Here is a 26,517-nt window from a genome sequence, read left to right as displayed (position 1 = left end):
GAAACAATGTTTCTTATTCTCAGAAGGTTGCAGACAAGCAAGGAGAGAAGGCTGGAATGGTCTGTGTAGTAATGCATAAGAGCTGAAGACGTCAGTCTGAACTCACATTTAGCTTAATATAGATTATATGTATCTCAGTGTAGATGATACATATATAAACGTGTATACACATGGGATAGTGTACACAGACATATTTCCATGTTCTGTCAGGTAAGAGGGTTTAGAAACAGCGACACCTCAGTAGCAATGAGCACACCAAGTGCCCATATCTTGGTTTCTAACACCTTTCTACAATAAAAGAAAGCAGGGTTCCTTGGAAAATGGCTGATTCTAGGTCTTAGCAGGGAATATACAGTATGAGTCTGGAATATCTTGTAGTGCCAGGAAAGTAAGGAAGTGCTAAAAAAAAAAAAAAAAAAATCCACACATAAGAGAAAGCCCACAGTGATGGGTGTATGTCAAAGAGACACAGAAGCCAACTGAAAGAGACCCCAACAGGCTGAAGCTGAAACAATCTGAGCAACAAAATAGTAGTGGTAAGAGTAGTAGTAATAGTATTTGGTTATAACTCGAAATATAAAATAAATATCCATGAGTCCATAGTGACATAAATAAATGATTGAATAGATAGATACATAAATAAACAGAGGAGAATATGCAGATTTCCTATGCAGAAGAATTCCACATAATTTATGTAGATATTCCACCCCTGAGAAAGTTTTATGGAGCATAGCCCATAACTCCCCACTCCTTAAGTGTGGGCTGCTCATGGTGTTGGTGATTTCCTTCCAAAGAGTACAGTGTAGAAAGGAGGAAAAGAACAGGTAGCTTTATAGTGGAGAAACTTGACAAACGCTACCTCCAGCTGGGCGATCAAGAGCCACATTGTCAGTGATGTCGTGGTGATGACACGTACCTTGCTACGGTGTGGTCAGAATGGCCCTTTACCTCTGTTATCTTCCTCCCTAAACCCCAGTGTAATCAACATAAGAAAAAAAAAAACAAAAACAAAAACAAAACCTCCGCTAAATTCCAATGGAGGGACACTCTACAAAGTATCCCCCAAACTGTCAAAGTCATAGGAATAGAGCAAAGTCTAAGAAACTGCCAGAGGCAAAAAGAGCCCAAGGAAACATGACAACTAAATGGATGGGATTCTGGAAACAAAATAAGGACATTAGGGAAACACCAAGTAATCCGAATAAGGTATAGACTTCATTTCGTAATGATGTATCAATGGTGACTCATTATTTGTGACAAATTTATGATACTAATGAAGGCGCTAATTAGAGGAGAAAGTTGGTTTGGGAATTCTGTGCTACCTTTGTATCTTTTCTGTAAGTCTAAAACAAATATAAAATCAACATTTAATTTTTTTAAAAGAGCTTCTTAGACATTCTAATGAGCTGCCAGTGTTGAGAATCACTCCTTATCCACAACACTGGGGCGAGGTAGATCCCAAGTTAGAATTCTAAATGCATTTCCTTCTAATGAGATTAATCTGTGTGCTCCCTATAATCCCATGGGATTATATTTAAATTAATTAAAAATTTAATTATATTAAAATTAGCTAAAAAATGCGTAGATGGCTGTGAGTCTGTTTTGTACACTAGAAACTGACACACTGTAACTGACTATACTTCAATTAAAAAACAATTTACAGAGACGCCTGGATTTACTCCAGATCTGTGCATCAGAGATTCCAGGCAAATAAAGGGAAGAGTCTGGGCAAGCCCGAAAAGCTTCCTATGTGATTCTGAACTACAGCCCTGGTACTAACTGCTCCTTTTGAAGGATTCCTCAGTGGACCTTGACTGGATGTTATCATTAGCAATGTGCTTTGGGTCCATTTGCGGTTCAGTGAGGTTTTGCTTGGAAACCTTTGCCCCCTGTAGCATTATTCTTATGGGAAAAAGTGTTTTAAGGTCTAAAGCAACAAAAAAGTGGTAAAGACTCTATGTCCCAGAAAGAGAAAGAAAAATACCACATAATATCACTCATATGTGGAATCTAAAAAAAAGACACAAATGAATTTATTTACAAAACAGAAACAGACTCACAGACATAGAAAACAAACTTATGGTTATGGTGGGGGAGAGGGTGGAAAGTGATAAACTGGGAGTTTGAGATTTGCAGATACTAACCACTATATATAAAATAGATACACAACAAGTTTCTTCTGTAGAGCACAGGGAACTATATTCAATATCTTGTAGTAACCTATAATGAAAAAGTATGAAAACATACATATGAAACGAATATGAAAACAAATGTATGTATGTGTATGTATAACTGAAACATTATACTGTACACCAGAAACTGACATAACATTATAAATTGACTATACTTCAATTTTTTAAAAAAGTAAAAAAAAAATACTGTGTCCAAAAGCCTGGCGGTGGCTTCCCTGTGTTCGGAGAATAGCGTGCACGCTCCTTTCCCATGGTGACCTGTGCATTTCCCCCAGCAGTTCTACAGCGTCAGTGGGATGCCCACCAGGAGCCTGTCAGACAACATCTGTGCCGTCTGCGGGCAGCAGATCATTGTGGAGCTCGACGAGGAAGGGCTCATCGAAAACACCTACCAGCTTTCGTGCCGTCACGTGTATCCTTTCCATGGGGAACCCTTTGGCCTTCATCAGGCCAGTTGTAGGAGGCCATCTTCAGATAATCTGTGTTGGGCACGGGAGGTGGCGAATCAGAGAAGACTGTCTCATCACCTTCCTCCTCCTTCCTCTCCCCGACTCCCCCACGCCTGCTGCCCTACTTCCCTCCCATCCCCAAGACCCAAACCTTTATCCTCCTGCCCATCTTCTTTTGGAGACTTTCTAGCAATCCCTGATGAATAATGAACCTCTAGTTAAGGTGAATCTCCTCCTCCTCCTTCAGTAATTTCTTTTTCAAAAAGGAATCTTCACACCATATGGACCTGAAGGCTATAGCAACCGTGCAGAGACTGGCTGGGAAAGCTGGTAGACCATAAATGGACAGGTAGCCAAGAAGGATCAGGGAGAGAAGGAGTTGGGGAGTGAAAAAAAGAGTGAAATTTAGATAGAGGGAGGAACTCAGGACTATCCAGGTGGAGCCCGTGTCTGAGTCTCACAGGACCAAGAACGATAAGGTGTGTTTTGCCTGGAAATAATCTTTAGGAACCTGCTGTGTCAACAGTGGTGATGGAGGAAGCCGAGCTCAGCTTTGGTCTTGAAAGGAGTATAACGCCACAGGCAGCGGGACACCTTAAATCACACAGGGAGGGACCAAAATGTGAGCACCCTGTTCTTGGACCACTTGGCTCCTCTGCCTATGGGTTCTGCCCCTAATTAACCATCTACTGGCTGAGGAACTTGAGGTGTTTAGGACCAGACAAGCCTGGGCCTGGAAACCTGCATTCTCTGGGACTCCAGTCACCTTGAGGAAGACCCTGTAAGCTGAAAGATGCTGAGATCAGGAGCCCTATATACCAGAGTTGTGCTTGGGTTGGCCAAGCATCCATATTTTAATTCTTTTCTAAATGCAGCTGAGAAGCCAACATTTATCTTTATTTTATAGTATAATACCAATTTTATCATCTCTCTCTACACACAGTCATTTCAAAGCTCTGGCATGATAAGGTGGTTTAACCATCTGTCTTTTGCCTCTGAAGCCTGCCTAACTCGGTCAGTAATAGCTTAGATGTGCAGTGCTGTGATCTGATTCTGTCTGATCGGGAGAGATTCCATTTATTCAGTCCTGAGAGTAAAAACCTGGACCGAGTGCATCTGAAATGTAATAGGAACCTGACGCCAGCATTTAAGCCTTAACATTTTAAGGTAAGAAACACAGAGCTAGCCCATGTGGGATTCTATGTGGTTTTTCAGTGTGATAGCTTTCCCCGAAAATGTTATCAGTCTTAGTAGAAATTTTCCAAGTCTGGTCCTAGTTTTCAGTATGATTTCCTTTTCAAATGTTGGACCAGAGCCCCTTCTGCCATTTGCAAGTGGAAATATTTTCTCTCTCCACCTTTAAAAGCCCTTAGGGATTGTTGTACATGTGTGCATATGTAATCTGAAATGTAGTCACTTTTAAATTTGCTTTGCAGGGAGTGTTATTAATGGCCTATTTTCGCATGAGCTGTATCAGTAAGGAGTAGGCAAACATGAATCACATTAACAAGGGGTGGGAATCTGAGTCCCGCTCGGTGGCAGTTCCGCCCATGAAGAGGCTTCTCAGCACAGAGATTTTGAAGATAAAAGAAAATGTTAGGGGAGGGTCTAGCTCAGTAGTAGGGTGCCTGCTTAGCATGCATGAGGTCCTAGGTTCAATCCCCAGTACTTCCGTTAAATAAGAAAATAAACAAACCTCTTCCCCTAAAAATAATTTTAAAAGATTTTTTTAAAGAGGGAACATGAAAGAGGAGATGGACATTTCAGTGCTGGCTCTGTGACCCCTGAACTCTGTATTACCCAGAAAATGGGGCTATACTCCAGCCCTTTTGAATGAAGGGCTGTTAGGCTCAGGGTTCAGAATCTTTGTTCTAATACACGACTTTACGTTAACCCAAGCACTTTGCAAAAGTGACCCCAATTCCAAGGGCATGAAACACTGGAAACTCCTAGTTGCACATGGATCTAGTGTTAAGGAATGATCTTCATGGCCTTGGCTTGTCCGGACCTCCTTGATCCTTCGTCTGTTAGGGAGGGGACTCCCACACCGTAGCCGTTCATTTGGGTGTGTCGCAGGCTAGTCAGAACATTATATGGTCTTGACCCAGGAACCCACATTGAAATCAATGACTGCAGAAATAAACAAGGCGTCAGGACGGGTCTCACTACAGTTCATCATTTTACCTAGACCTACAAGTTGTGGAACCTGGGGGAAATATGTTTGCCAGAGTAACCGGATTTGAGTGATTCATTCAAATATTCTTAGGCACTGCTTAAGGTGCTGAGGACAGGGACGAATGAGTCATAGTCCCCCATGAGTGCACAGAAAGTCAGGATACAGCATGACATGTGCTCTCTAAGTCCCTGGTGCTATGGGAAAACAAAGGGTTCACTCTCAACTTTGGGGCCAAAGGGTCAAACCTTCTGGACAAGGGGTTGTAGACAAATGAACTTGTAAATGCCTAGAGTTTTAGTGTTTATTAGATTTTTATTCTATGAAAAAACAAACTGGCTTCTTACCAGTAATAAAACTTTGAGGAAAAAACTGATGAAGCTAACAGAAGTATTTGTAAATTTACAACCACAAATAATTTAAACTCATCTAAGGGCCAAAGACAAGTCTGATTGCATAGTAGGTAATGAGCAGTGCACAAAAACCAGACAGAGAAATGCATGATCCATGAAGCAGGGAAATTGGAGGATGCATTTACATGTGACATCTGTCAAAAAAAAAAAAAAAAAAAAAGCACTTCCACATTCCTTATCTAATTTAATGACAAGAATCAAGTGAGGTACAAACATGTAAAGCCAAGAAGATCAGGAAATTCCTCAAGGTCATCAGCTATTGCAGCTCTGACTCCAAGGTCACCGTCCTTGGGGGTTCTATCATCCTGCAGAACCTCCCTGAGAAAGTCAGGTCCACAACCGGGTCACAACTAGCAGCCATTGTCACCTCCACCACTCCACCCGACAGTGGGGATCACTTTCATTATGTCATCGTGTAGTAGACATTGCCTGAGAAGATCCAGAAGCTTCCCTAACAAGATGCCTAAGCTTTCATGAATTCTGCATCCGAGGTTGGTGTATTGTTGGGAAAAAGCAGACCTGCCCTTACTGCAAAGAGAAGGTTGATTTGAAGAGGATGATCAATAACCCGTATCCTTTTTTATAAAGTTATGAAATATTGTCTTAAATGTTTCTGGTGACGCAGTCTGTAAACTTCCCTTATCTTCACTATCGGTGTAGCAGGAAACACTATGTTTTCCCCAACCACCTATTTCAAAATGACTTTCCTGTCTCACTGCTCCCCTGTGCTTTGGTTACTCTTCTTGTTAGGAAGTTAAATGCCAAAAAAGATCCACTCTACTCTTCAGAGTCCATGCATTCTACTGTAAGGGTCTTAGTGGAAATGTGACGGAACATTGCAAAAGATAGGTATATGGAAAGATCAGCTGGCTAGCTAACTAGACAGACAGAAAGATGGATGATAGGTAATAGGTGGATGGGATGAATGGGTGGAGAGATAAACAGATAGATTAGAACTGAAATTTTAAAAGCCCCAAATGGGAACCAGAATATAGAAAAGTATTGTTCGGTTGTACCAAATTTTATTACTTCCAGAAATGAGCGGGTGCTTTCCCCTGGAGCTCCAGCTTTGTCAGTTCTCTGCTATGCCTCATCTTTTTTTAGGCTGACCTAAGTGACCGCAGAATATAAAAAGGAGTGTAGACCTACTACAGATTTGGGTGGTGAATGGCAGCCATGAAATTTTTAGAGACAGCAAGGGTCCCCCAACTGAATAAACTCAAATCTCATTAAGGTCACAGAAGGGGGATGGCCCCACGTGGGGCTGACTGCAAAGACTGAGCCCTCAACCCCACCAGGGGAGAAAATGGCACTAAAGCATATCCCCCACTAAGCAGAACACCAAGAGGACGGCTACAGCCTGCCTAGTATCCTCTCTTCTCCCAGGAGACAGCCTTCCTCTTCTTTCTGAGTACCAGTCCTCTATATGTCACAGTGCAAAGGAGACACCCCCGGCTCTCTGCTCCCCCCCACCCCCAGCTCCACACCAACTCTAAATACACAGCTTTAACGGCTGTCGGCAGCAACACCCCATCTCTGAGAACTGGTAAGTAGGTCCGCAGAGGAGGGAGCTTGGATGTGTCCCTGGGTCTCGGAGCCACACCATGGCCACAGAGCACACCCTCCGTGGCCACCAGCTCCCCGACAGGCCTGGCCTTTCCCGCTGAGTCGATGCAGCTCCAGCACAACCAGGGCCAGAGGCGTGTGGTGCTCAGTCCTCCGTCCCTCTTCCTCGCATCCACTCTCCCTGCATCTCCCTCCCAACAGGAGGAGGCTGAGTCCAGAACAGCTTTCGGTTAAAAACTGACTGATGAAACTGCAGTATATAAATCTTTGTTATAAACTCAGTCATAATATGATCATAAATGTCACCTGAATGATCGTGTAAGTAACAAAGGACAATTGGTTTCTTTGAGAGAAAGCAACGAACTTGAGAGAAAAAACTTTTATGGTCCTCGGAGCATAAACGTTTGAATATTACATGTACCCTTTTTCTTGAGACTCAGTAGAAGAGAAACAGTCCATAAACTGTCTTTTTTTGTGTGGAGCATTGCTAACAGAGATGCTACGTATTGATGAAGTTCCTTTAGCACAATTTATCAAAGATACCAGGGTAAGGCAGGTGTTATCTGTGAACTAATATTTTCCTTTTTAACATGCAATGAGCCGCTGGCAGAACCCAGAGCTGGTTTTTTTTTTCTCACTTAGAGCAGTTTCCATTTCCTTTGCTGGTGGGGGAGGTAACTAGTTTTACTCATTTATTTCTTTTAAGTGTCGGTACTGGGGATTGAACCCAGAACCTTGTGCGTGCTAAGCACACACTCTGCCACCGAGCTGTACCCACCCCCCTGTAGACAGTTCTGAATTACTTTTAGAAATAAGGTGGCGTGTTAATAATGATGAATATTTCTGCTATGTGGCTGTATGCAGAGCAACCTCCTTAACTGAGATTTAGCTGGGAGCGCACACACATTCTATATGGACAAATCCTGGACTGGCTTCGTTACCTGGTGGCCTGGCAGCCCGTGGTGATAGGAATCGTTCAAGGCATTAACTATTCTCTCGGGCTGGAATAACACAGACGACTTACCCCAGAAGCAACGTCTCGCATGTTGAGATATTTTCAAACCCTTGATCATATATTTCATATTGATACTCTTCTTTTAATTTTCGAGATGATCCCATGAACTTAGAGAACGGAATAAAACTTGGCCATCTGTTTTCCATCTTGTGGAAAGAATCTTCAAAGAAGCTGATCAATGGAATAAACAAATAAAACGTGCTTTGCACCTTTCCCGTTATGATCGTTTTCTAATGCACGCATGTGACACATTTGGTACAACTCACCATGGGACATCCTCCAGTTTGGCTTATAACGATCTCACCTGTCATGTGTTTCAGAGGTTTGCAAAGTACTTCTCAGATACAACATTAAGGAATAACAAAAACCTGCTTACCAGTTCCACATCTTCAAAAAAGCAGGCAGAGTTGTTAAGTGCTCGATGGTTTAAGGATACGGTCTTCTGTCCTTGGTACTTGTTACCACGTGGCAGCTTTGACACCACTGAGACCTTCTGTATCGTCCTCTAGTTACTGGTTACTCCGAAACCTCTAGCACTAGTGCCACAGCCCACTCCATGGACCAGATCTACGCTGGCTTTCCTGGGGCTGCCAGATGCACTCAGGCCACCCCAGGGCTGCACTAAAGGAGAAGAATCACTCTTTTTTTGAGCACCCTGTTTACACACACACACACGCACACACAACCATTCCATTGCCATATGCTGCTTGTATTTTCTTCATAACATTTATCAATACCTGAAATCATATCAGAGATTCATTTGTTTATTGTTTGGCTTCCCCTCCATGAAGACAGAGAATTTGATCGGTTTTGTTCCCTACTATCTCTCCAGCACTTGGAGCAGCCCCTGGCACACAACAGGCACTTGACAAATACTTGCTGAACTAAGTGAATTAATCCAGCAAGAAAGAAAAAAAAATTAATAGAATTGCGAAGACCAGTCAGAACGAAGTCACCCAAGAACAATATGTTAAACGCCCCCAAATTAATTTGTTTTCAGTGACTGGTCATTTGCTAAGCAATTAACACAGTATACATAACACCAGACATCTCCTTTCCCATCCTTGAAGGTGTTACTCTTGTATGAAGTAGAAAGGAAACACACCCATCGTCAAAAATATGGACAATGAACTTAATGCTGTACCACATTCCATCATAGTTGTAATGGTAACTCACGCTAAGCTTTCTAGCTGTTGGTATTTTTCCTTCTTGAAACTGCTCAGGGCTTCAGTATCACAGCTGGCTCACCATCCAGATTATTAGAAGACTTAACTCTGGTTTATTTCTCTGCTCAGCAAACATTTCAACAATTCAATATTTACTACGTACCAGGCATGGGCAAGGATTAAAAAAATACAACAAGATTCTTGAACTTTGACAAGTCCCTGAGTCTATCCACAAATAAAAGACCTCCCAGTTGCATAAAGCGCCAACTAAAAATTAGTTTTTCCTCTGTAAAAGAAAGAGCCGTTAAATTGACCTCTGATGTCTTTGCCACTTACCTTTTCTGGACAGCTGCAGGAAGACCCTTTAGAACTCTGGGCAAGTAAACCAGTGTGTATTTGCATGGAATTCTGGGTGACCCTCCGAGTTCAGAAATGTTAGATAATCACTAAACAATCTCAGAAAAAAAATAATAAAAATGCTATTTTCTTTACACTGTTTAGGCGTTTAAAAATTTAATCCCAGTTTTATGAAGTAATGTATATATACACTGAATACACTGAAAAAATTACGGAGAGCAAACAGTCCCTCGTTACCAGTGGTTCTCTCACAGTGAAGGGGTAAGAGCTGATTCTTATTTTCTTTAATATGCTCTTGTCTCCTTTCCAAAATTCCAGCCATAAACACGTTTAACATTTGCAATGAGGAAAATAAAGATTACTTTTAAAATAGTGCCTTACATCTATCAATTAACCATGAAGCTGTTTCTATCGCTGTTTAAATTATTGAAAATTAAATCTGCGGATCAACTAAGTCCACATGAAATCTGTCTGGTGCTCATGATGATTCGCATTGTGCCTCATGTAAGAAACAGAGAAGTAAAGCAAAAAGCCCATTGTGTGTTTGGTTTCTATGGCAACTCCTCCAGTTCCCTCCTCCTAAACTTGCCCATTTCTTTCCTAGGCTGGCTGCTGCCTCCTCCATTAGACTCTCCCAGGAGTCTGTATGAGAGACAAGAAACACCACGTGAGTTTCCCAAGGACTAAAGCCTTTTGTGCACTTCATGAACTTATTTCTTCAGGATAACTTTCTGCAGACAACAGAAAATACACCTTAGATCTCTGCTAGTACCCATAACAGAAAAACATTCACTTACAAACCATAATATTTAAGAAGGTGAATGACTTCTTGGAAAATAACAATAACAGGTGACATCTACCCACAGGCACCTCTGTCGCCCTGTGCAAGCTCCCGTGGCTCCCACTCTCCTGGGCGTGGCCCTCCTGTCACCTCAGCTTGAATGGCAACCAAAGGGCACATGATCTGGGCTTCACTGATGTTACTGTATGTTCTGTATTTTTTTTTTTTATTGAAGTGTAGTCAGTTTACAATGTCGTGTCAATTTCTGGTGTACAGCACAATGCTTCAATCATACATAAATATACATACATTAATTTTCATATTCTTTTTCACATAAGCTACTGCAAGATAGCGGATATAGTTCCCTGTGCTATACTGTATAAACTTGTTTATCTAAAATTAATTTTTTTGTGGGAGGAGCTAATTAGGTCTATTTATTTTATTTACTCTTAGAGGAGGTACCGGGGATTGAACCCAGGACCTCATGCATGCTAAGCACGCACTCTACCACTGAGCTAGACCCTCCCTCCTTGGCGTTAACTGCATGTTGATAACTACATCACATCCTGTCATGTAGCTATTATTATCCCTGTCTTAAGGACAGGAAAATATTTGGGGTCAGATTGAGCTGCCCAAAGATACACACGTACTAGCCCAGGTCTTTCTGACTCCAGAGCCCAATTAACCACACAGACCCAGTCCTGGCTGAGAGCTGAGCAAGGCCACTTCCTGTCATGTGTGGTTCCCAGCTTAAGAAGAGGGTTGCCCGAAATCCATAAATAACTCCCTGCTTTTCAATATAATGCATTCCTTTAATGTCATATTACCTAATTATAAAAATTAACCCATGGAAGTAGCATCTACCTTTTACATTATCAGGTCTCAAATATTTTCCAATCATTATAAGATTCAAGTCTATACTTGTTAAACATCTATTTAGCTCACACATACTTTTATAAAGTTTCAGAAGAAAAAAAAAAAAAGACCTTTTTGGAATCAGAAACAAGACTTGTCAAAGCAGACAAAAGCAACCTGAGGCAGGGGAGGCAGACCTGAAGACAGGGGCTTAGGGGCCAGAGGCACCAGACCCCAGTCAGAGCTTCACAAAGAGTGAAAGGCTGAAGACCAGAGTCACGGATATAGAAGGCTTCTTTCAAATTCTTCTAAATTGAGTATTTTGTCTACGTATTCTTATTAGTTTCACTGTTGGGGAAACACAGAACTTACTGCACTTTGTGCTGTGTACCCTCTCCCTGGGGCTGAAGAACTCGATCATCAAATACCCAAAAAGACAGACCCAGTTCACATGAAACACACCATTGTAGGTATTTCCATTTGCAACTTTCTGTTCCTTTATGCTGTTTCCTAGTGGACTAAGCCAACTGGTACAGATAATTCAGATATCAATAATGGACTGTGATCATGATTCTCTCATAGGAGAAAGAAAAGCCCAGAACCATGGTCTCCCATTCTGGTAGCAGTTTTTACAAAACAGCACTCTAGAGCAAATTTGAACAGTTTAGTGGTTTTAGTAAGCAAGTCCTCATTCGTGTGGCTTACGTATAATTGTGTCGGAGTGGACTTGGTTATACCTAGTGAGACCGAAACCACCACCAGACCAAGACTGGCCTTTGGTGAAGGAACCTAGGACTTTATTGCAGCTCTCAAATTGAACCAAAACCCCTCCCGCTGCATTTCATCAGCGGGCCACTCCAGGTAGGTCTTGGTGTTCATTATCTTCCGCAGTTTACAGAAGCGCTGGGGAATGGCCTTCCTCTCAATGGGCTCCAGCAGGATGAGGATGGCGGCGTCATCGCTCTCGTCAAAGAGACGGAAATGGGAGAAGTCCAGTTCGTACTTGCACCACTCGCTCTTCACAAAGTTCTCCGAGAGCACAAAGATGGTTTTGTGGCTCTTTTCAATGCAGTCGATGATATTGTCAATAATCCATTTGCCAGGAATGAAGTCCCGCTTGTGAAGACACAACTTGAAGGGCGGGTTGAAGTGCTCCAGCTCCTGGACCATGAGGTTCTCCACCCAGTAGGAATCCTGCTCACTGTAGGACACAAAGGCATCATAACAGAGGTCCCCGCGGGGAGCCTTCTTGGGCTTCCGTTTGGCCTGGAGCCAGGCCCACATCATCTTCATGTACCACACACCGTGGAAATGGTGGCACAGAACCCCGGTGAGCAGGAGCAACAGGAAAAGGGCGCAGCACGCGGCGGACACCACGGCTGCCCTGTGGCATTCAGCCACCGAGAGCCGGGCGTCCTGAACCCGCCGGCCCCGCACGTGGGATGGAGAGTCACACAGGTAGTTTTCTGGCCAGTCGATCAGGACCTGGGCCAGTGCTCGCTGCCCCTGCGTGAAAGACAGGAAGTCACAGGAGCAAATGAAGCTGTTGCCGCCGGCTTCCAAAGTCTTCAGCTTTTGAAAAGAGGCAAGTTGCTCCTTAGAGAAAGTACTGATTGTATTTCTACTGATTCTCATAACTAATAACGTGGGTAAGGAGGAAGCATCTGGGAGGGTCTTCAACTTATTCCTGGAAATATAAAGTTCTTTGAGTTGCGGCAAAATCAAAGAAAATGAATTGAGATTGTTATTGCTAATATCTAAAATTTCCAGGGTCAGGGGGATGCAATAAGTTAAACTGTGTATTCTTGTGCTGGACAAGTTCAAGTATTTCATCTTTTCCGGCCACTGACAATTTTCAGGCATTGAATCAAAATTATTCTTACTGATATCCAGGTGAGTCAGGTTTTTCAGAGTAAGCAAAACTTCGCCAGTTTTTTCTAATGATTTCAAATGATTTTGCCTTAAAATTAAGGTTTGCAGGAAGGGCCAGGCATGCTCACAGGCTGAGTTTTCCAAGTATTCTTCAGACATTAAATTTTCACTGAGATCCAAATATTCTAACGATTTTAAGTGTTGTGAGAGTAAACAGGGAACCAGAAAAACCTTACTGTTTTCTATTATGATTCTTTTCACTTTTCCCGTGAGTGAATATATACTGCTCAGATCGTAAAATAAGAAAAAATTTGGAATAGTCAACTTCCGTACTGTTAACGTCTCCAAGTTACCTAGGTATTTAAGTGTGCCTAAAACAGGCGTTCTAAATTTACCAAGTCCGTTCAGGGTGCAGCCATCAAACTCTACTTCTAAAATCCCAGAAATATAATTCAGCAGTTTCACCAGCTCACTAAAACTTTCATCAGTGATTTTTACATTTCTAAAGGTCAACTTGTTAATCCATGTATTGGTTTCATAGACAGCTATTTCTGAAATAGAGAACGTGTTCAGATCAGTATCTCGCAGTTCTAAATGTCCGACAGAGCTTAAAAGATCTCCAAGGATCTCTAGCAGTGAAACCGGCTGCCTCATGCGAAGGATCAGATGAGTGATGTTCTGAATTGACCTCAAACTCTTTGGCTCATACCTCTGCAGATTTGAAGCATCGATCTCAAGTTCCTCAAGAAAAGTGAGCCCAGAGAAATCCTTTTCCTGAATCTCAGAGAAGGGGTTACTATTTCCTACTTTCAGGATTCGCAGATTGGGGAGATGAGAAAAAAGAGACGTTTCGCCAAGTGTTTTGTAAGGATTTCCCAGCAAGTTTAAGAATTTCAAGGCAGAAAGGGTCCTGAACCAGGAAGGTGATAAGTTAGACAAGCGATTATAGGATAAGTCCAAATGTTCGAGGCTCCTCAGGGGAAAAAAGGAATCTTCCTCTATTGTGTGGACTCCATTGGACCCCAGCCTCAAGGCCTTGAGGCCCACACACCTCTGCAGGTCATTGTTGCCGACATAGGTGATCTTGTTATCGGACAGGTCAAGGCTTTTCACAGCTGCCGTGAGCCCTGGGGGGATGGCGTTTAAAGATCTGGCACGGCCATCACAGACGCCAGTGGGGTCACAAGACAGAGAATGGGCCTGATCAAGGGCCCCTTCCTTGGAGAGGCTGATTGCTGCTGCCAAGACCCACACTGTCCACAAAGCATGTGGCATTGTCCAGTGACGCAACCTACAAATAAGAGAGGTTCAAATGAGTGATTGTGTTTGACAGCATATCTTAATTCTTGTCTTGAAAAACACTTTGTAAAATGCAATACACACCACACACACACACATACACACACACACACAGAGCTAACTACCAAGAAGTAACAGGCAAATGGAATGTATGAATGGGGATAAAAAATGAATTCCCTGGCACATCCAGCAACACTAACACAGACAGACTGCCACTGAGCCATGACTTAAAAGCACAGTTCCATCTGGGAGTGTGGATCGGGACCAAACATGGGTTGAAAGAATGAGTAAATGAATGAAAGGAGGAATAAACAAGCGAGCAGTTTAAGAAATGGGCCGGGCTTAACCATACGGATGTACAACCACCTATTCCTACACTTTCCTACACTTCAAACCTTATGTTGGAGCATGCCTCCTCCCTGCCCTGATACCCCCCAGAATTAGAGGTCTAACAGAGCCAGACCACAGCTCTCACTGGACAACTTTCACTGAGGAGGAACCCACTCTTTAACCCAGAGAAGAAGGTTCCATGCTTGCCAACCTGTCTTGCACCTCCAACTAGTGAGCAGGAGAGATGCTGAGAACCCCTGGGAGAGCAAGGTGGTTGGACTGAGGGACAATCAGACCGTGAGAAGCTTCTCTTCCTGCAGAGGACTAAGTGCAGGAAGCAGCGTTTAAGTGACCCAGCACTATTTTTTAAAAGATCATTTAGGGGAAACAATCAACATGACAGTATTACAGTTTTCATCTATATATTTTCTATTGGGTTCTTTTTCTCATCTGCTATGTCATTCTTAGAGTTTCAAATTCTCTGCCAAAATGTTCAGCCTTGTCCTTGATCACCATGAACACAGTCAGCACAGTCTGATAGGGTGCATGGCACTTCTGACAGCCTTGGAAGACAAGGAGTTAAAGGTTAAGGCCCGGGGCAGTCACGGATGGGATAGGTAAGGCTGAACTTCAGAAAATAAGCCCTCCGGTAAACTGCAGCAGAGCTTTGCTTTACCTGGATGGCTCAGACTGCTTCAGTCTCTGAAAATGGACTACAGTTATTTCTGGAACGTGGGTACCTACAGAAGCAAAGGAAGATTTTCTCTCAAAGAAGATAACATTATCCTAGGCCTCACATTTCTTTCTACAAGTAATTTTTCAAATAAAATGCCCAGAATAAAATAAAAAACAACTGGACATGAAAAGAAGCAAGGTATTAAGCATGAGAAGAGGAGAAACAGCAGACAATGGAAACTAACCCCCAGGGGCTACCCATCCATCATTGCACCCACCTCTAAAATTGACAGGGTTAAGATGAGGCGCCTATTACTATCTGGTACTATATCTATCCCATTGTCTTTCTGCTTAATCAGCCATTAAAAAAATCCTCTTAGTATAATTGCTCTGGAGAACCAAAATTTATTTGATTTTTTTCCCTCATTTTTGTAATATATTGCACAAATCTTAAGAAATCTATATCAATTTTGGCTAAGATTTAATGTCAAACACATCCATTTTTAATTTTTCTAGCCTTTTCTCTTTAAAAGATAAAATTTATAAGAGCAGAGATCTTGGGCTATTTGATACAGATATTGTTTGGTACCTATTGCATGGTGGATTTTCAACAAATAAAAATTATCAATGATGCTAGAACTACAGTTAATGACTTGACACTGAAGATCAGAATTACCTGTCTCTTCTCCCGTTTCCCCAGTACATGGGGCAGAGAATTCCTCAGTGTAAGACACTGAGAAAGGCAAGGGTGACGGCTCAAGTTAGACTGAGTGGTGTCAGATCTAACGGAGGTCGTGGATCTGGACAAAATAAAAATCACCTGCTTAAGGAATAGAGAAAGTTGACAAAGTGGGGAGGAATTATTGGTCCAAGACTCAGGAAAGGATGGAAGTGTGAGGAGTAAGCCCGGTGCTAAAGGCGACTCATGCCGAGAGGAAGTTGCAGCCCTGTGCCCCAGAGTGAAACCCGAGCCAGACACCCACTTTAGGATGAGGGCTGTGATGTCTGGGGAAAGTTGGAGTGGAGAAGGGACTCCTGACCCAGTGCATGATGCAGAACTGAAAGTGGGCTTTCCACAGAGCCACATGCAGGGAAAAGGCTACACCATATGTGAACAGGGACCTTAAAAATCTCTGCCCTCTGGCCCAGGGTCTCCACTTGGCTGGAAGCCAGCCTGCTACATCTCTCTCGTAAGAAAGCAGAACCCAAGCCTGCCACATGTGCTGATATGGGACCAAATATTAAAAGATACAACAACTAAGAATTTTTCAGAATTGAAGAAGCACATAAATTCCCAAATTACAAATGCATATTGAATCTCAAGCAAAAAAAGAATAGAAATTTCTCATCTAGCCTCAAAACAGTGGGATAATATCCTCAAAGGGCTGAGAAAACACACCTGTCAGTCTAGATGTCTATACCCATTTAAATTACCATCCAAGATAAAGAATGGAATGGAATATTATTCAGTCATAAAAAAGGAATGAAATCATGCCATTTGCAGCAACATAGACGGACTTAGAGATTATCATACTAAATGAAGTAAGTCAGACAGAGAAAGACAAATATTACATGATATCAATTATATGTGGAATCTAAAAAATAGTATAAATGAACTTCTTTGCAAAACAGAAACAGACTCAGAGACATAGAAAACAAATTTACCAAAGGGGAAGAGAGTGGGATAAATTAGGACTATGGGATTAACAGATACACACTACCATATATAAAATAGATAAACAACAAGTATTTACTGTATAGCACAGGCCACTATATTCAATTTCTTGTAATAATCAATACTGGAAAAGAGTCAAAAAAAGAGTATATATGTATAACCAAATCAGTTTGCTATGCACCTGAAACTAATGCAATATTATACATCAACTATACTTCAATAAAAATTAATTAATTAACAAACAAATTGTCATCCAGAATAAAGATGAGGTAGACATTTTCAAACATTCAAAACCTAAAAAAGAATTTTTATCCACAGACCCTCACTGAAAGAAGTAACCGAAAACATGTTCTTCAGCAATATGGAAAATAAACCTGGTAAGAGTAGGCAACAAGAAGCAATAATTGAATTTTTTAATGTAATGATAGATAAGAAAAAAAACAACGCTCAGAAACCCGGATGAGGCTTTTTGGTATGAGGAAAAAGTTATGTAAATTTTAAATGATATTGTGAAGATAAAAACAATTTTGACAAGTAAGCCTATTTGGGAGGATGAATACAATTTAGATTTACTAAAAGGTCTTTATAAGGAGGTTACACTCAGGATGTCACATACAATAAATTATGCTCCATCACTAAAATCAAAACAAGATATTTAACCAAGCATGCCAAATTCTTAAATACAATAATGAAAAAAATTAACTGACAGCTTAGAAACTTCCAAAATATGTTGTCAACATCCGGCAAGTTACGTAATAGGTGCATTATAAAAAGTTTAAAGATACAAATGCTCTCTGCTTTTTGAAAAAAGGAACAAACTTAAAATATTGGTGAACAAGTCATTTTTTGAAAGGATGTTTGCCCCTTTTTTGGAAAGTGGGGAGTACTTTCAAGTCAGGCCATCTTATCTACCAGTTGCTTTTTGGTAAAAATCTGAGTTAGTCATAGTGCAGACAAGACCTTCTGCAAGATTACAAGCACCTCACCAGGCTGATTTGTTTACATCCGGATCAGTTTCCTTTGTCTCCCAGCCCTTCCCCCGCAACCACCCTCCCAACAGGAAAAACATCCTGGCTGGCGGCTTCTAAGTTCTAAACACAAGTTCTCATTTATAGAAGTTGAAGAAGTTGTAACGGCAGCGGGTGTGAAGCCCACCCTGGAGCAGAGGCCAGGCTCTGAATAGGGGAGAGAAGAGTCCTGGGCAGAACGGGATCTTGACCCTGTCCCACTTCTGAACCCTGGTGGCCGAAATCTACCTTTCACAGTTCGGCCCCAGGGGTAACCAGTGAGCGCAGACGCACCCCCAGCAGGACGCGCCTGTGCAACCTGGAAAGCCTCTACCTGATCCCCGCCATCGCCGCTCGGGGGGACGAGGACGGAGGCGGCCAGGGCGCACAGAGCCGCCAGCGAGAGGGCGGCCCTAAGGGGAGGCCGAGCCACTGCCCACTCCCGCCTCCGGGATGCGGCCGCCTGGAGCCCTCGGAAGCGCCCCGCGGCCACCCCCTTGGAGGCTGGAGGGCGCTGGGCCCCGCCGCGGCCGGCGGGCACCGGGACGCCAAGGGCTGGGCGTACCTGGGCCGCGCCCCGTCCCCTCTGGGCGGCTCCTGCTTCTCCCCCGGGCTCGCCTCCACCGGGCGGGTGTCCACATCCACGCGCGGGGCCGCGCAGACAGGACTGCGGGAGCGTCGACGGCCTGGGGACCGGGTGCTCCCGCCACCCCAGCGCCCGCGCCGCCTCCCCCGTACCCGAGTCGCGAGACTGGGACCCCGGGTGCCACCGATCGGGGAGCAGAGACCCCTGGCGCCCGCATCCGCGCCGCTGGCACCCTCCGGCCCCGCCTGCCCTCCCGACCGGGGACGGCGGCGGAGCTACGAGGCCCGCGGAGCGCGCTTTCCACACGACGTACCTGGGCGGCCGCGCCTTCTGCCGCCTCGGGTCGGGACCCGCCCGCGCCCAGGAGAACCTGCAGAGAGCAGTGCGTGCGGCCGGCGCCTCCTTCTCCCGGTGGGCGGGGACCACCCGCTCCGCCGAGTGCGCCTGGCTCCTGTGACCAGGGACACAACGGCACCTCCACCCCTCCCCGCGGGCTCGGTCAGGTGACCGTCACCGAGGTCCTGCCCTGACAGCAGCCTCGTGCCGGGCCCGGGTCAGAAAAGATTGCTGGGACCTGGGTGGGGGTCGCGGGGCAGCGGAACGAGAACCGGGATGCTTGAGTCCACACCACCCCCACCCCGACCCCGCCACCCCACAGCCCCCTCCAACCTGGGATTCCCCCAAGGACAGAAGCAGATTTCGAAACCAAAGAGAAGGCTTATTACCCTGCCAGTATTTTCTTCAAGCTTCAGGCACTCAAAGCCTCTTATTGCCCTGAAACATGCCGCTTTTACACGTCTCCGTTCTTCTCCATCCTCGGAAGTCCAAATTCCAGCTCGCGAATTATGCCTGATACCCACCTGTGCTCCTCCTCCTTTTCAGCACAACCCACCGGCCAGTGTATGTCCAGGGTCCACTTCCACCCGCAAGCCTGTGCTCTCCTGCGTTATATAACTCCCCAGTCACTTCCCAGACTGACACAGCAAGATTTTGCCTGAGTTGCAGTTAAGGACAGCCCAGATGTTTTAAAACTTTCAGTCCTGTGGCAGTCTCCTGGTGGTGCATGACCGCCTCTGGCACCTACCTCCGATCCCTGCTCTTACCATGAGAAGATGTGGGCTCCCGCCTACATCCAAGATTTTGAACCTTAGTCCATACCTTGCTCATTTCTATCCTTGCTTCTCAAAGTAAGTAATTTCAAAACCAGTCAGACTGGCTTTCTTCATGGCCCCAGAAACTAGTGAGGCATGTTTCTAGGGGAAACAAATAGCTTTTAAAAATTAAGCTGCCTTAATATTCATAAACTACATTTTATATTCACAATTACATTTGATCTTCCCAAATTGAGGTGGGAGGCTGAAGAAGTATTCTTGTTCCTCTTTTACACGGGAGGAAATGCCATGCAAATTGCAAGTGGCAGAAGTGAGATGTGAAACCAGAATTCTACCCTATGTTCAGGGTTCCTTCTGATACCCTGGCTTCTTGCCCCAACCTTCTATCTACCCTATTCTACATGCCTAGTGCTCAGTAAAGGTTCCAAACTCTGACAAACTTAATCACTAGGCTTAACGTGATGTGATGTGAACTTGAGAGAGTGGAGTCTGATTTTCCATATAGATTACTGGTTACTGTGTGGAGATTTGTCTGTATCCCTGACCATCCAGGCCCTTCAGATGTCTGAAAGACTTTCTTCTTCTTACTTCTCCACCTCTTTTCCTCATGATTTCTCAACTGTGTACTTAAGAAAACTTCTTTCCAATTTCTTTGCCTTGAAACCCAAAACCTCTGTTCTTTCTCTGTCTAGCTTTTCTAGATGAACTGCCTAGATTGATTGATTTTATTGCTTCATAATCCCAAAGTCAATTCGAATATTCTGGCAAAGTTAGGTGGAAATCATTTATTTACCCACAACTTATTACCAGTGTCCTCTTTATACAGTGAAGATTTTTCTAAACATTCTCAGGAAGCTATTAGCACATTTTATTCAGGAACATTCTTACATGTGTTCAGTTCTTAAAGTTTGCAAAGCTCTATCACATAAATCTTTTCACCTGAATCTCACACTAACACATGAAATAAATAGTTCTGATATTACACCTTCAGGTCAAGTGATTAAAGAACTTGCCTCAAGTCACATGACTCACAGCAGCCAAGTGACAAATCCCAGGTCAGACTCCAAAACTCCTCAGCTTCTTTTCATTGTGATCTGAGACCTCCTCTAACTCCCTACAAAACTGTTTTTTCAGTTAGAAAATGAACAAAATATGGAAAAGTATTTGGTAAAAATGTAATGCTCATGGTATCTATATTTTGGAAACTGACAAATTCTAAAGTGAAGTTATCAAAAAACAGTCTGTGTCTTGTTCACATACAATATTTTGTAATAGTTAAAGAAAATAATAATACATCCATCAAAAACCACTTAATGAAAATCTGCTATAATCCTTGCACTAATACACAGATCTTTGTACACAAACACTCATTCTGCAAATTTTTTCTGCTTTGAACAGATTTCAGTAACACCTGTAATTTTTTAAGAATCCTACTTGCTACTGCTTATGCAAAATAATGATAGCAAAATTCTAAATCAAAATAGAGACAAGTTTTGAAAACTGAGAGTATTTCATTGTGTAGATATTTTTCTTTTACCAACTAGAATTATTCTTTAACTCAAACCCTCCCTGCTGGGCAATGGCCTTCCTCTCAATGGGCTCCAGCAGGATGAGGATGGCGGCGTCATCGCTCTCGTCAAAGAGACGGAAATGGGAGAAGTCCAGCTCGTACTTGCACCACTCACTCTTCAAAGTTCTCCGAGAGCATAAAGATGGTTTTGTGGCTCTTTTTGATGTAGCTGATGATATTGTCAATAATCCATTTGCCAGGAATGAAGTCCCGCTTGTGAAGACACAACTTGAAGGGCGGGTTGAAGTGCTCCAGCTCCTGGACCATGAGGTTCTCCACCCAGTAGGAATCCTGCTCACTGTAGGACACAAAGGCGTCATAACAGAGGTCCCCGCGGGGAGCCTTCTTGGGCTTCCGTTTGGCCTGGAGCCAGGCCCACATCATCTTCATGTACCACACGCCGTGGAAATGGTGGCACAGAACCCCGGTGAGCAGGAGCAACAGGAAAAGGGCGCAGCACGCGGCGGACACCACGGCTGCCCTGTGGCATTCAGCCACCGAGAGCCGGGCGTCCTGAACCCGCCGGCCCCGCACGTGGGATGGAGAGTCACACAGGTAGTTTTCTGGCCAGTCGATCAGGACCTGGGCCAGTGCTCGCTGCCCCTGCGTGAAAGACAGGAAGTCACAGGAGCAAATGGAGCTGTTGCTGCCGGCTTCCAAAGACTTCAGTTTGGGGGGAAAAAAATCAAGTTGTTTGTTAGAGAAAGTTTTATTTTCCTACCTATTACCAAAGAAGGAAGCATCTGGGAGGGTCTTCAACAGATACTTGAAAATGTTAAGTTCTTTAGGATATGACAAAATAAAAGACTTTATTGCTAACATCTAATATGCCTAGAGTCTGGGAAACACTGAGTGTTAAATTGTGTAATTTTGCACTGGATAATTTCAATTATGTTTCCTTTTCTGGCCACTGGTAAGAACCAAGTGTACACTGACCAAGACCAATGTTAGGTTTTTCTAGAGTAAGTAACATTCTCCAGAGTTTATAGATTATTTTGTCTTAAATTCAAACTCTGTAGGAAGCCTCACACATCCTTACGAACTGACTGTTTCAATTAGTCTCCAAGCATCAAATTTTCACTGAGATCCAGGTATCCTGTGGATTTGAAATATTGCATGCCAAGATGTGGTTGGTATTAAGCAGACTTTGGCACTTTCAACTGTGAATATCTTTAGTTAATATAAAACAAGCATGTCTGTAAAGTTCTGTCATCATGGAAGATTCTCATAGCTAAGCTCTGTTGTTATTATAGTTTCTGTTGAGCCTGGTCTGATCATGGAATCTCAGCCACCCCATTTTCCATTTTCCTGAAGTACAGTCTTCCAGTTCGACATCCAATAACTGTTTTTCAAATCTTACTGTTTAATTACTTCAATTTGTTTTACTATTAGTTTTTTCGCTGTGAGCCTGAGTGTTAAGATTTTCTTGTTACCTGTGATCTCATGTGAAGAGCAGTGTTTCTCACATTTAAATACTTTGAAAACTTCAAAGATTGCCAAAAATCTTTCAGAATAAAATTGACCTCTTCATATCTGGTCAAAAGATACAAATTCCCAGTTATAAGATACATAAGTTCTGGGAATGTAACATACAGCATGGTGACTATAGTTAATAATAGTGTATTATACTTTTGAAAGTTGCTAAGAAAGTAGATCTTAAAATTCTCAACAAAAGAGCAAAGTTGTAACTATGTGAAATGATGGATGTTAAACTTATTGTGATAATTATCTCACAATATATACATATATCAAATAATTATGTTATACACCTTAAACTAATACAATTGTACATGGCAATCATATTGCAATAAAACTGCGGGGGTGGGGGGAACACATTAAGATACCACTACATGCTCACTAGAATGGCTAAAATTAAAGATTGACAATACCAAGCATCGGTAAAGATGTTGAATAACTGAAACTCTCATATGTTGCTGGTGGGAATGCAAAATGATATACCCACTTAGGGAAAATTTGATCATTTCCTGTAAAATTAAATATGCACTTACTCAGTGACCCAGCAATCTCAATCCTGGGTATTTACCCACAAGAAATGAAAAAAAATAAGTCTACACAAAAGCATGTACTTTATTCAGAGCTAGAAACAACCCCAATATCTATCAACTCGTGAATAGATAGATTGTTGTGTATCTGTACAAGAGAAAGCTACTCAACATAAGAAGGCAGAGCCACTGAAATATGCAAGAATGGATGATCTGAAAGGAATTATATTAAGTGAAAGAAGTCAGACACAGACAATAAATATTATAGAACCCATTCATGTGAAATTCTACACAAAGCAAAACTGTGACAGAAAGCAGAGCTATCAGGGAGCCAGGTGGGGGAATGGACTGACCACAAAGGGGGATGCAGGGGACTTCGAGGGCAATAGAAATGTTCTGTATCATGATTGTGACTGCAGTTACATGACTGTCTCTGTCAAGCTCATCAAACTGTACTTTTTAAATTGATAAATTTTATTGCATATAAATTATCTTAAAAAAAAACTGACTTTGGTAAATCTTCCCTCCAAGTACAAAGGATGGATATATCAGATCTCCAAAACAGAGGTGCCATCTCTTGCTAGTCTTTGGGAGAAGGAAGGAGAAAGCACCTAATTTCTTTGGCGGGTCATCCTGCCTTACATATAAAACATCTCCTTTCACCTTAATAAGTTTACTTTCATTTCTCTCGCTTGCAACCCTAAGAGATTTGACTAAGATATTTCTTGATGGAAAGAAAATTGTTTCTTAAGTAACTCAGGAAGTACAAACTACCTAGAAATATAGTATAAAATCTTCTAATATCATATTCAGATGCTTTATCCCTCTGGAATGCTACTTTCCAACTTTTCACCTTGCCAATAGCACACCATGCATATTCAGAGCAATTCACCACCCAAATTTTACAAAGTTCATTCCAGGACTAAACTTGTCATCCTATAATGATTCCAGAAATTAAGATCTTCCTAGCAAGAATGGTCTAAATGTTTATTCTTTAAAAAGAAAGAAAGAAAGACCAACCAAATCTTTCAGAGTAAAATTGACTGCTTCAGCTGTCAGCCCCAGTGACTGATCTTCTACCTTGATTTCAAACTTCTTGGTACATTTTACCAAGGCTTAGAAGCATCAATCTTAAGTTCATTCAGAATAGAAATTCCATAAAAATTTTGTTTTTTTAATTTTTTTATATATATATTTTTATTGAAGTATAATCAGTTTACAGTAATTTAGATAATTTGTAAATATTTCAGGAGTCTGAAACTTGGGAAATGAAAAAAAGAAAGAGGGAAAGAGATAAACAAGATTATACTGTGTAGCACAGGGAAATATATACAAGATCTTATGGTAGCTCACAGAGAAAGGAATGTCACAATGAATACATGTATGTTCATGTATAATTGAAAAATTGTGCTCTACACTGGAATTTGACACAACATTGTAAAATGATTATAAATCAATAAAAAATGTTAAGAAAAAAAAAAGAGGGAAGGAGATTTTTCTTCAAGTTCTTTGATGCTCTATCCCAGAAGCAAAGGACCGAGCTATGAAGATGACATTGAGATAAGCTGCTATAATTTAGGTCCAAATATACGAGACTGTCAAGGACAAGGCAAATAATTTTCATCTGTTGCAGGACTTGTTCTAGACGAAAGAAAAGGAGCTTCCAAGTTCACATACACCTGCTGAATGTGGCTGGATGTAACTGTTATGAGGGCGTGGGCTTTGCTCTCCTTTTTGCAGTGAAGTATCACCAGCCCTGAGAGCATGGAAGGTACTGTCACCTACTACTTGTTGGGTGGGGAACTGACATGCCCCTTCAGAGCATCAGTTAGGTCCAGAGGAATGGAGTATAAACATTGGAGATTCAGCTGGAACTGCAAGGAGAGAACTCTGACCAGTGGCTTCTTGCTCCAGCTTCCTACCATTGCCACACAATAGCCGACCTCATTTAAAGACAAGAATGAAGACATACAGTGTATTCTTTCCAATCACAGAGTCAGACACAACCGTGAGTGAGCAACTGGTATCGTTGTAATATCTGTAAGGGTTTTATGTCCTCATCAGGCAGGAAGAATATGAAAAGAACACAAAAGTTCATCCACTTCCAAATTCCTTGGAGCTCCTTGGAAAATATTTTGAAATATCTAGACTCAAATAACTGTTAAATCCAACCATGTGGTGTGGCAGTCTGGGTAGGAGATGCTACCTTCTGTGTGGATGGAAAAAATGAGCTCATGATAATGACAAACCCAGGGACATGAGCTGTGTGACCACTGTCTTCTTCAGGTCCCAGTCATATTATAAAGCATAACTAGGGTTCAGTGCGTACTAAACAGGGTCACAGACGAGACTACTGCCAGCTTCCTGGTCAGTATCATTGGCCAACTGTCTAAGAGGGAATCCCCGAATTACGTATGGTGCTGTAATGTCACTTAAACTATTTTAACATTTAATTAGCTGAGTTTGTCAGTAGGATCAAACAAAAGCTAAGGTTCCTTTTAAATGGTGTTTAAATTCGGTATATTTATAAATAAATATAGTCCAACCTAAAAGCTGAAGGAATGACAAGGTTTTTAATTTGGCAAATTTAGTAATTTAGATAGTAAATCATAAAGCCAGGGCAAACTTCTGAATTATCTCTTCTGCAGACAAAATTTTGTGGGGGTATTAAAATAATGCCAACATTGACAAAATTAAATTTGAGTCACTAGAGAAAGAAATGTGCTAAGTGCTTCCTTTCTCCCCATGTTAACTGCTGCTCTTCCTCCTCTGCTGTGTCCACAGCTTCCTCCAGCCTGCACCAGTTGTGGCCTCATCTTCCAGTCTGCCAGTGTCCTTCTGTGTCCTGCCAGTGCTCCTGCCTCTTCCATATTTATTTAAAGCAAACAAACAAACAAAAATCAACGACATCTATCTTCCTCAGGTGTCTCTCTTTCTCTTCTTTCATACACCAGCTCTGGAAAGAGCGCTTCACATGTCCAGTCTCTATTTCCTCTCCTCTTGCCCTGTCTTCACTCTCCTCCAATAAGGCTTCCACCCCTGTGACTCCAAACAGCTTGCAAAGGTTATCAGCGACCACTATGTCGCTGACTCTCTTCCTGTCGCCTAGAACAGTTAGAACAGATCTCATTGTGACACTCCTTCCTTCTTAAAACATCCTCTCCCTTTGCTTCCATGACTCCACATGCTTAGTTTCCCTTTTTGACTCTCCTTTTCAGACTTATCCTTCCCTTCGCTGTTTCCCAGGTCTAGATCCTAGGCCACTCCTCACTGGCTGCTTTCTTCCTGAGGAGTCTCGTCTGTGCTCATCTGCGTGCCAGCACCTTTCCAGTTGAAGTCTCCTGCACAGACATCTCAACAAGCTGCAGACCTAGAGAGGCAGCTGCCTTCTTGAGACGTGTCCACGTGGGTGTCTCAGAGC

The 26,517-nt window shown here is 42.6% G+C and overlaps 2 protein-coding genes and 1 pseudogene across 7 annotated transcripts in view; 1 reads left to right on the top strand and 2 right to left on the bottom strand.

The window, feature by feature from the left end:
* The window catches only part of RNF175 (ring finger protein 175), a 50,197-nt gene extending 42,378 nt beyond the window's left edge, over positions 1 to 7,819 (top strand). The window contains exons 7-9 of the mRNA XM_032465207.1: positions 2,471 to 2,604; positions 5,696 to 5,797; positions 7,683 to 7,819. Coding sequence (XP_032321098.1) covers positions 2,471 to 2,604; positions 5,696 to 5,797; positions 7,683 to 7,803 — 357 coding nt within the window. The 3' untranslated portion in view covers positions 7,804 to 7,819. The remainder of the gene's footprint in view (positions 1 to 2,470; positions 2,605 to 5,695; positions 5,798 to 7,682) is intronic.
* Positions 7,820 to 10,652: 2,833 nt separating this feature from the next.
* On the bottom strand, positions 10,653 to 19,421 carry TLR2 (toll like receptor 2). Of its 6 annotated transcripts, XM_032465190.1 has the most exons (3): positions 18,725 to 18,907; positions 15,145 to 15,208; positions 11,579 to 14,130 (listed from the first exon to the last, which is right to left on the bottom strand). In XM_032465190.1, the coding sequence occupies exon 3, from the start codon at positions 14,112 to 14,114 to the stop codon at positions 11,757 to 11,759; it is 2,358 nt and encodes a 785-aa protein (XP_032321081.1). In that variant the 5' UTR covers positions 14,115 to 14,130; positions 15,145 to 15,208; positions 18,725 to 18,907; the 3' UTR covers positions 11,579 to 11,756. The 6 variants fall into 6 exon arrangements, with proteins under 6 accessions (XP_032321054.1, XP_032321081.1, XP_032321069.1 ...); XM_032465163.1 differs by lacking the exons at positions 15,145 to 15,208; positions 18,725 to 18,907 and adding an exon at positions 18,564 to 18,669 and having other exon boundaries at positions 10,653 to 14,130; XM_032465178.1 differs by lacking the exons at positions 15,145 to 15,208; positions 18,725 to 18,907 and adding an exon at positions 19,272 to 19,421.
* A 1,689-nt stretch (positions 19,422 to 21,110) lies between these two features.
* LOC116659282 lies at positions 21,111 to 23,501 on the bottom strand (annotated as a pseudogene).
* Between the last annotated feature and the right edge of the window lie 3,016 nt (positions 23,502 to 26,517).

The sequence above is a fragment of the Camelus ferus genome, chromosome 2 (genome assembly GCF_009834535.1).
Source record: "Camelus ferus isolate YT-003-E chromosome 2, BCGSAC_Cfer_1.0, whole genome shotgun sequence".
Classification (NCBI taxonomy): Eukaryota; Metazoa; Chordata; class Mammalia; order Artiodactyla; family Camelidae; genus Camelus; species Camelus ferus.
The sequence above is the reverse complement of the archived record's forward strand: the minus strand, read 5'-3'. Positions and strand labels throughout refer to the sequence as shown.

Excerpts from the sequence above, each read along its gene's own strand:
- TLR2 (XM_032465163.1), bottom strand. The coding sequence starts at position 18,628 with ATGCGGGCGCCAGGGGTCTCTGCTCCCCGATCGGTGGCACCCGGGGTC. Across the intron at positions 14,131-18,563 it reads GTCCCAGTCTCGCGACTCGG|GTTGCGTCACTGGACAATGC; the intron begins GTACGGGGGAGG and ends TCTTATTTGTAG.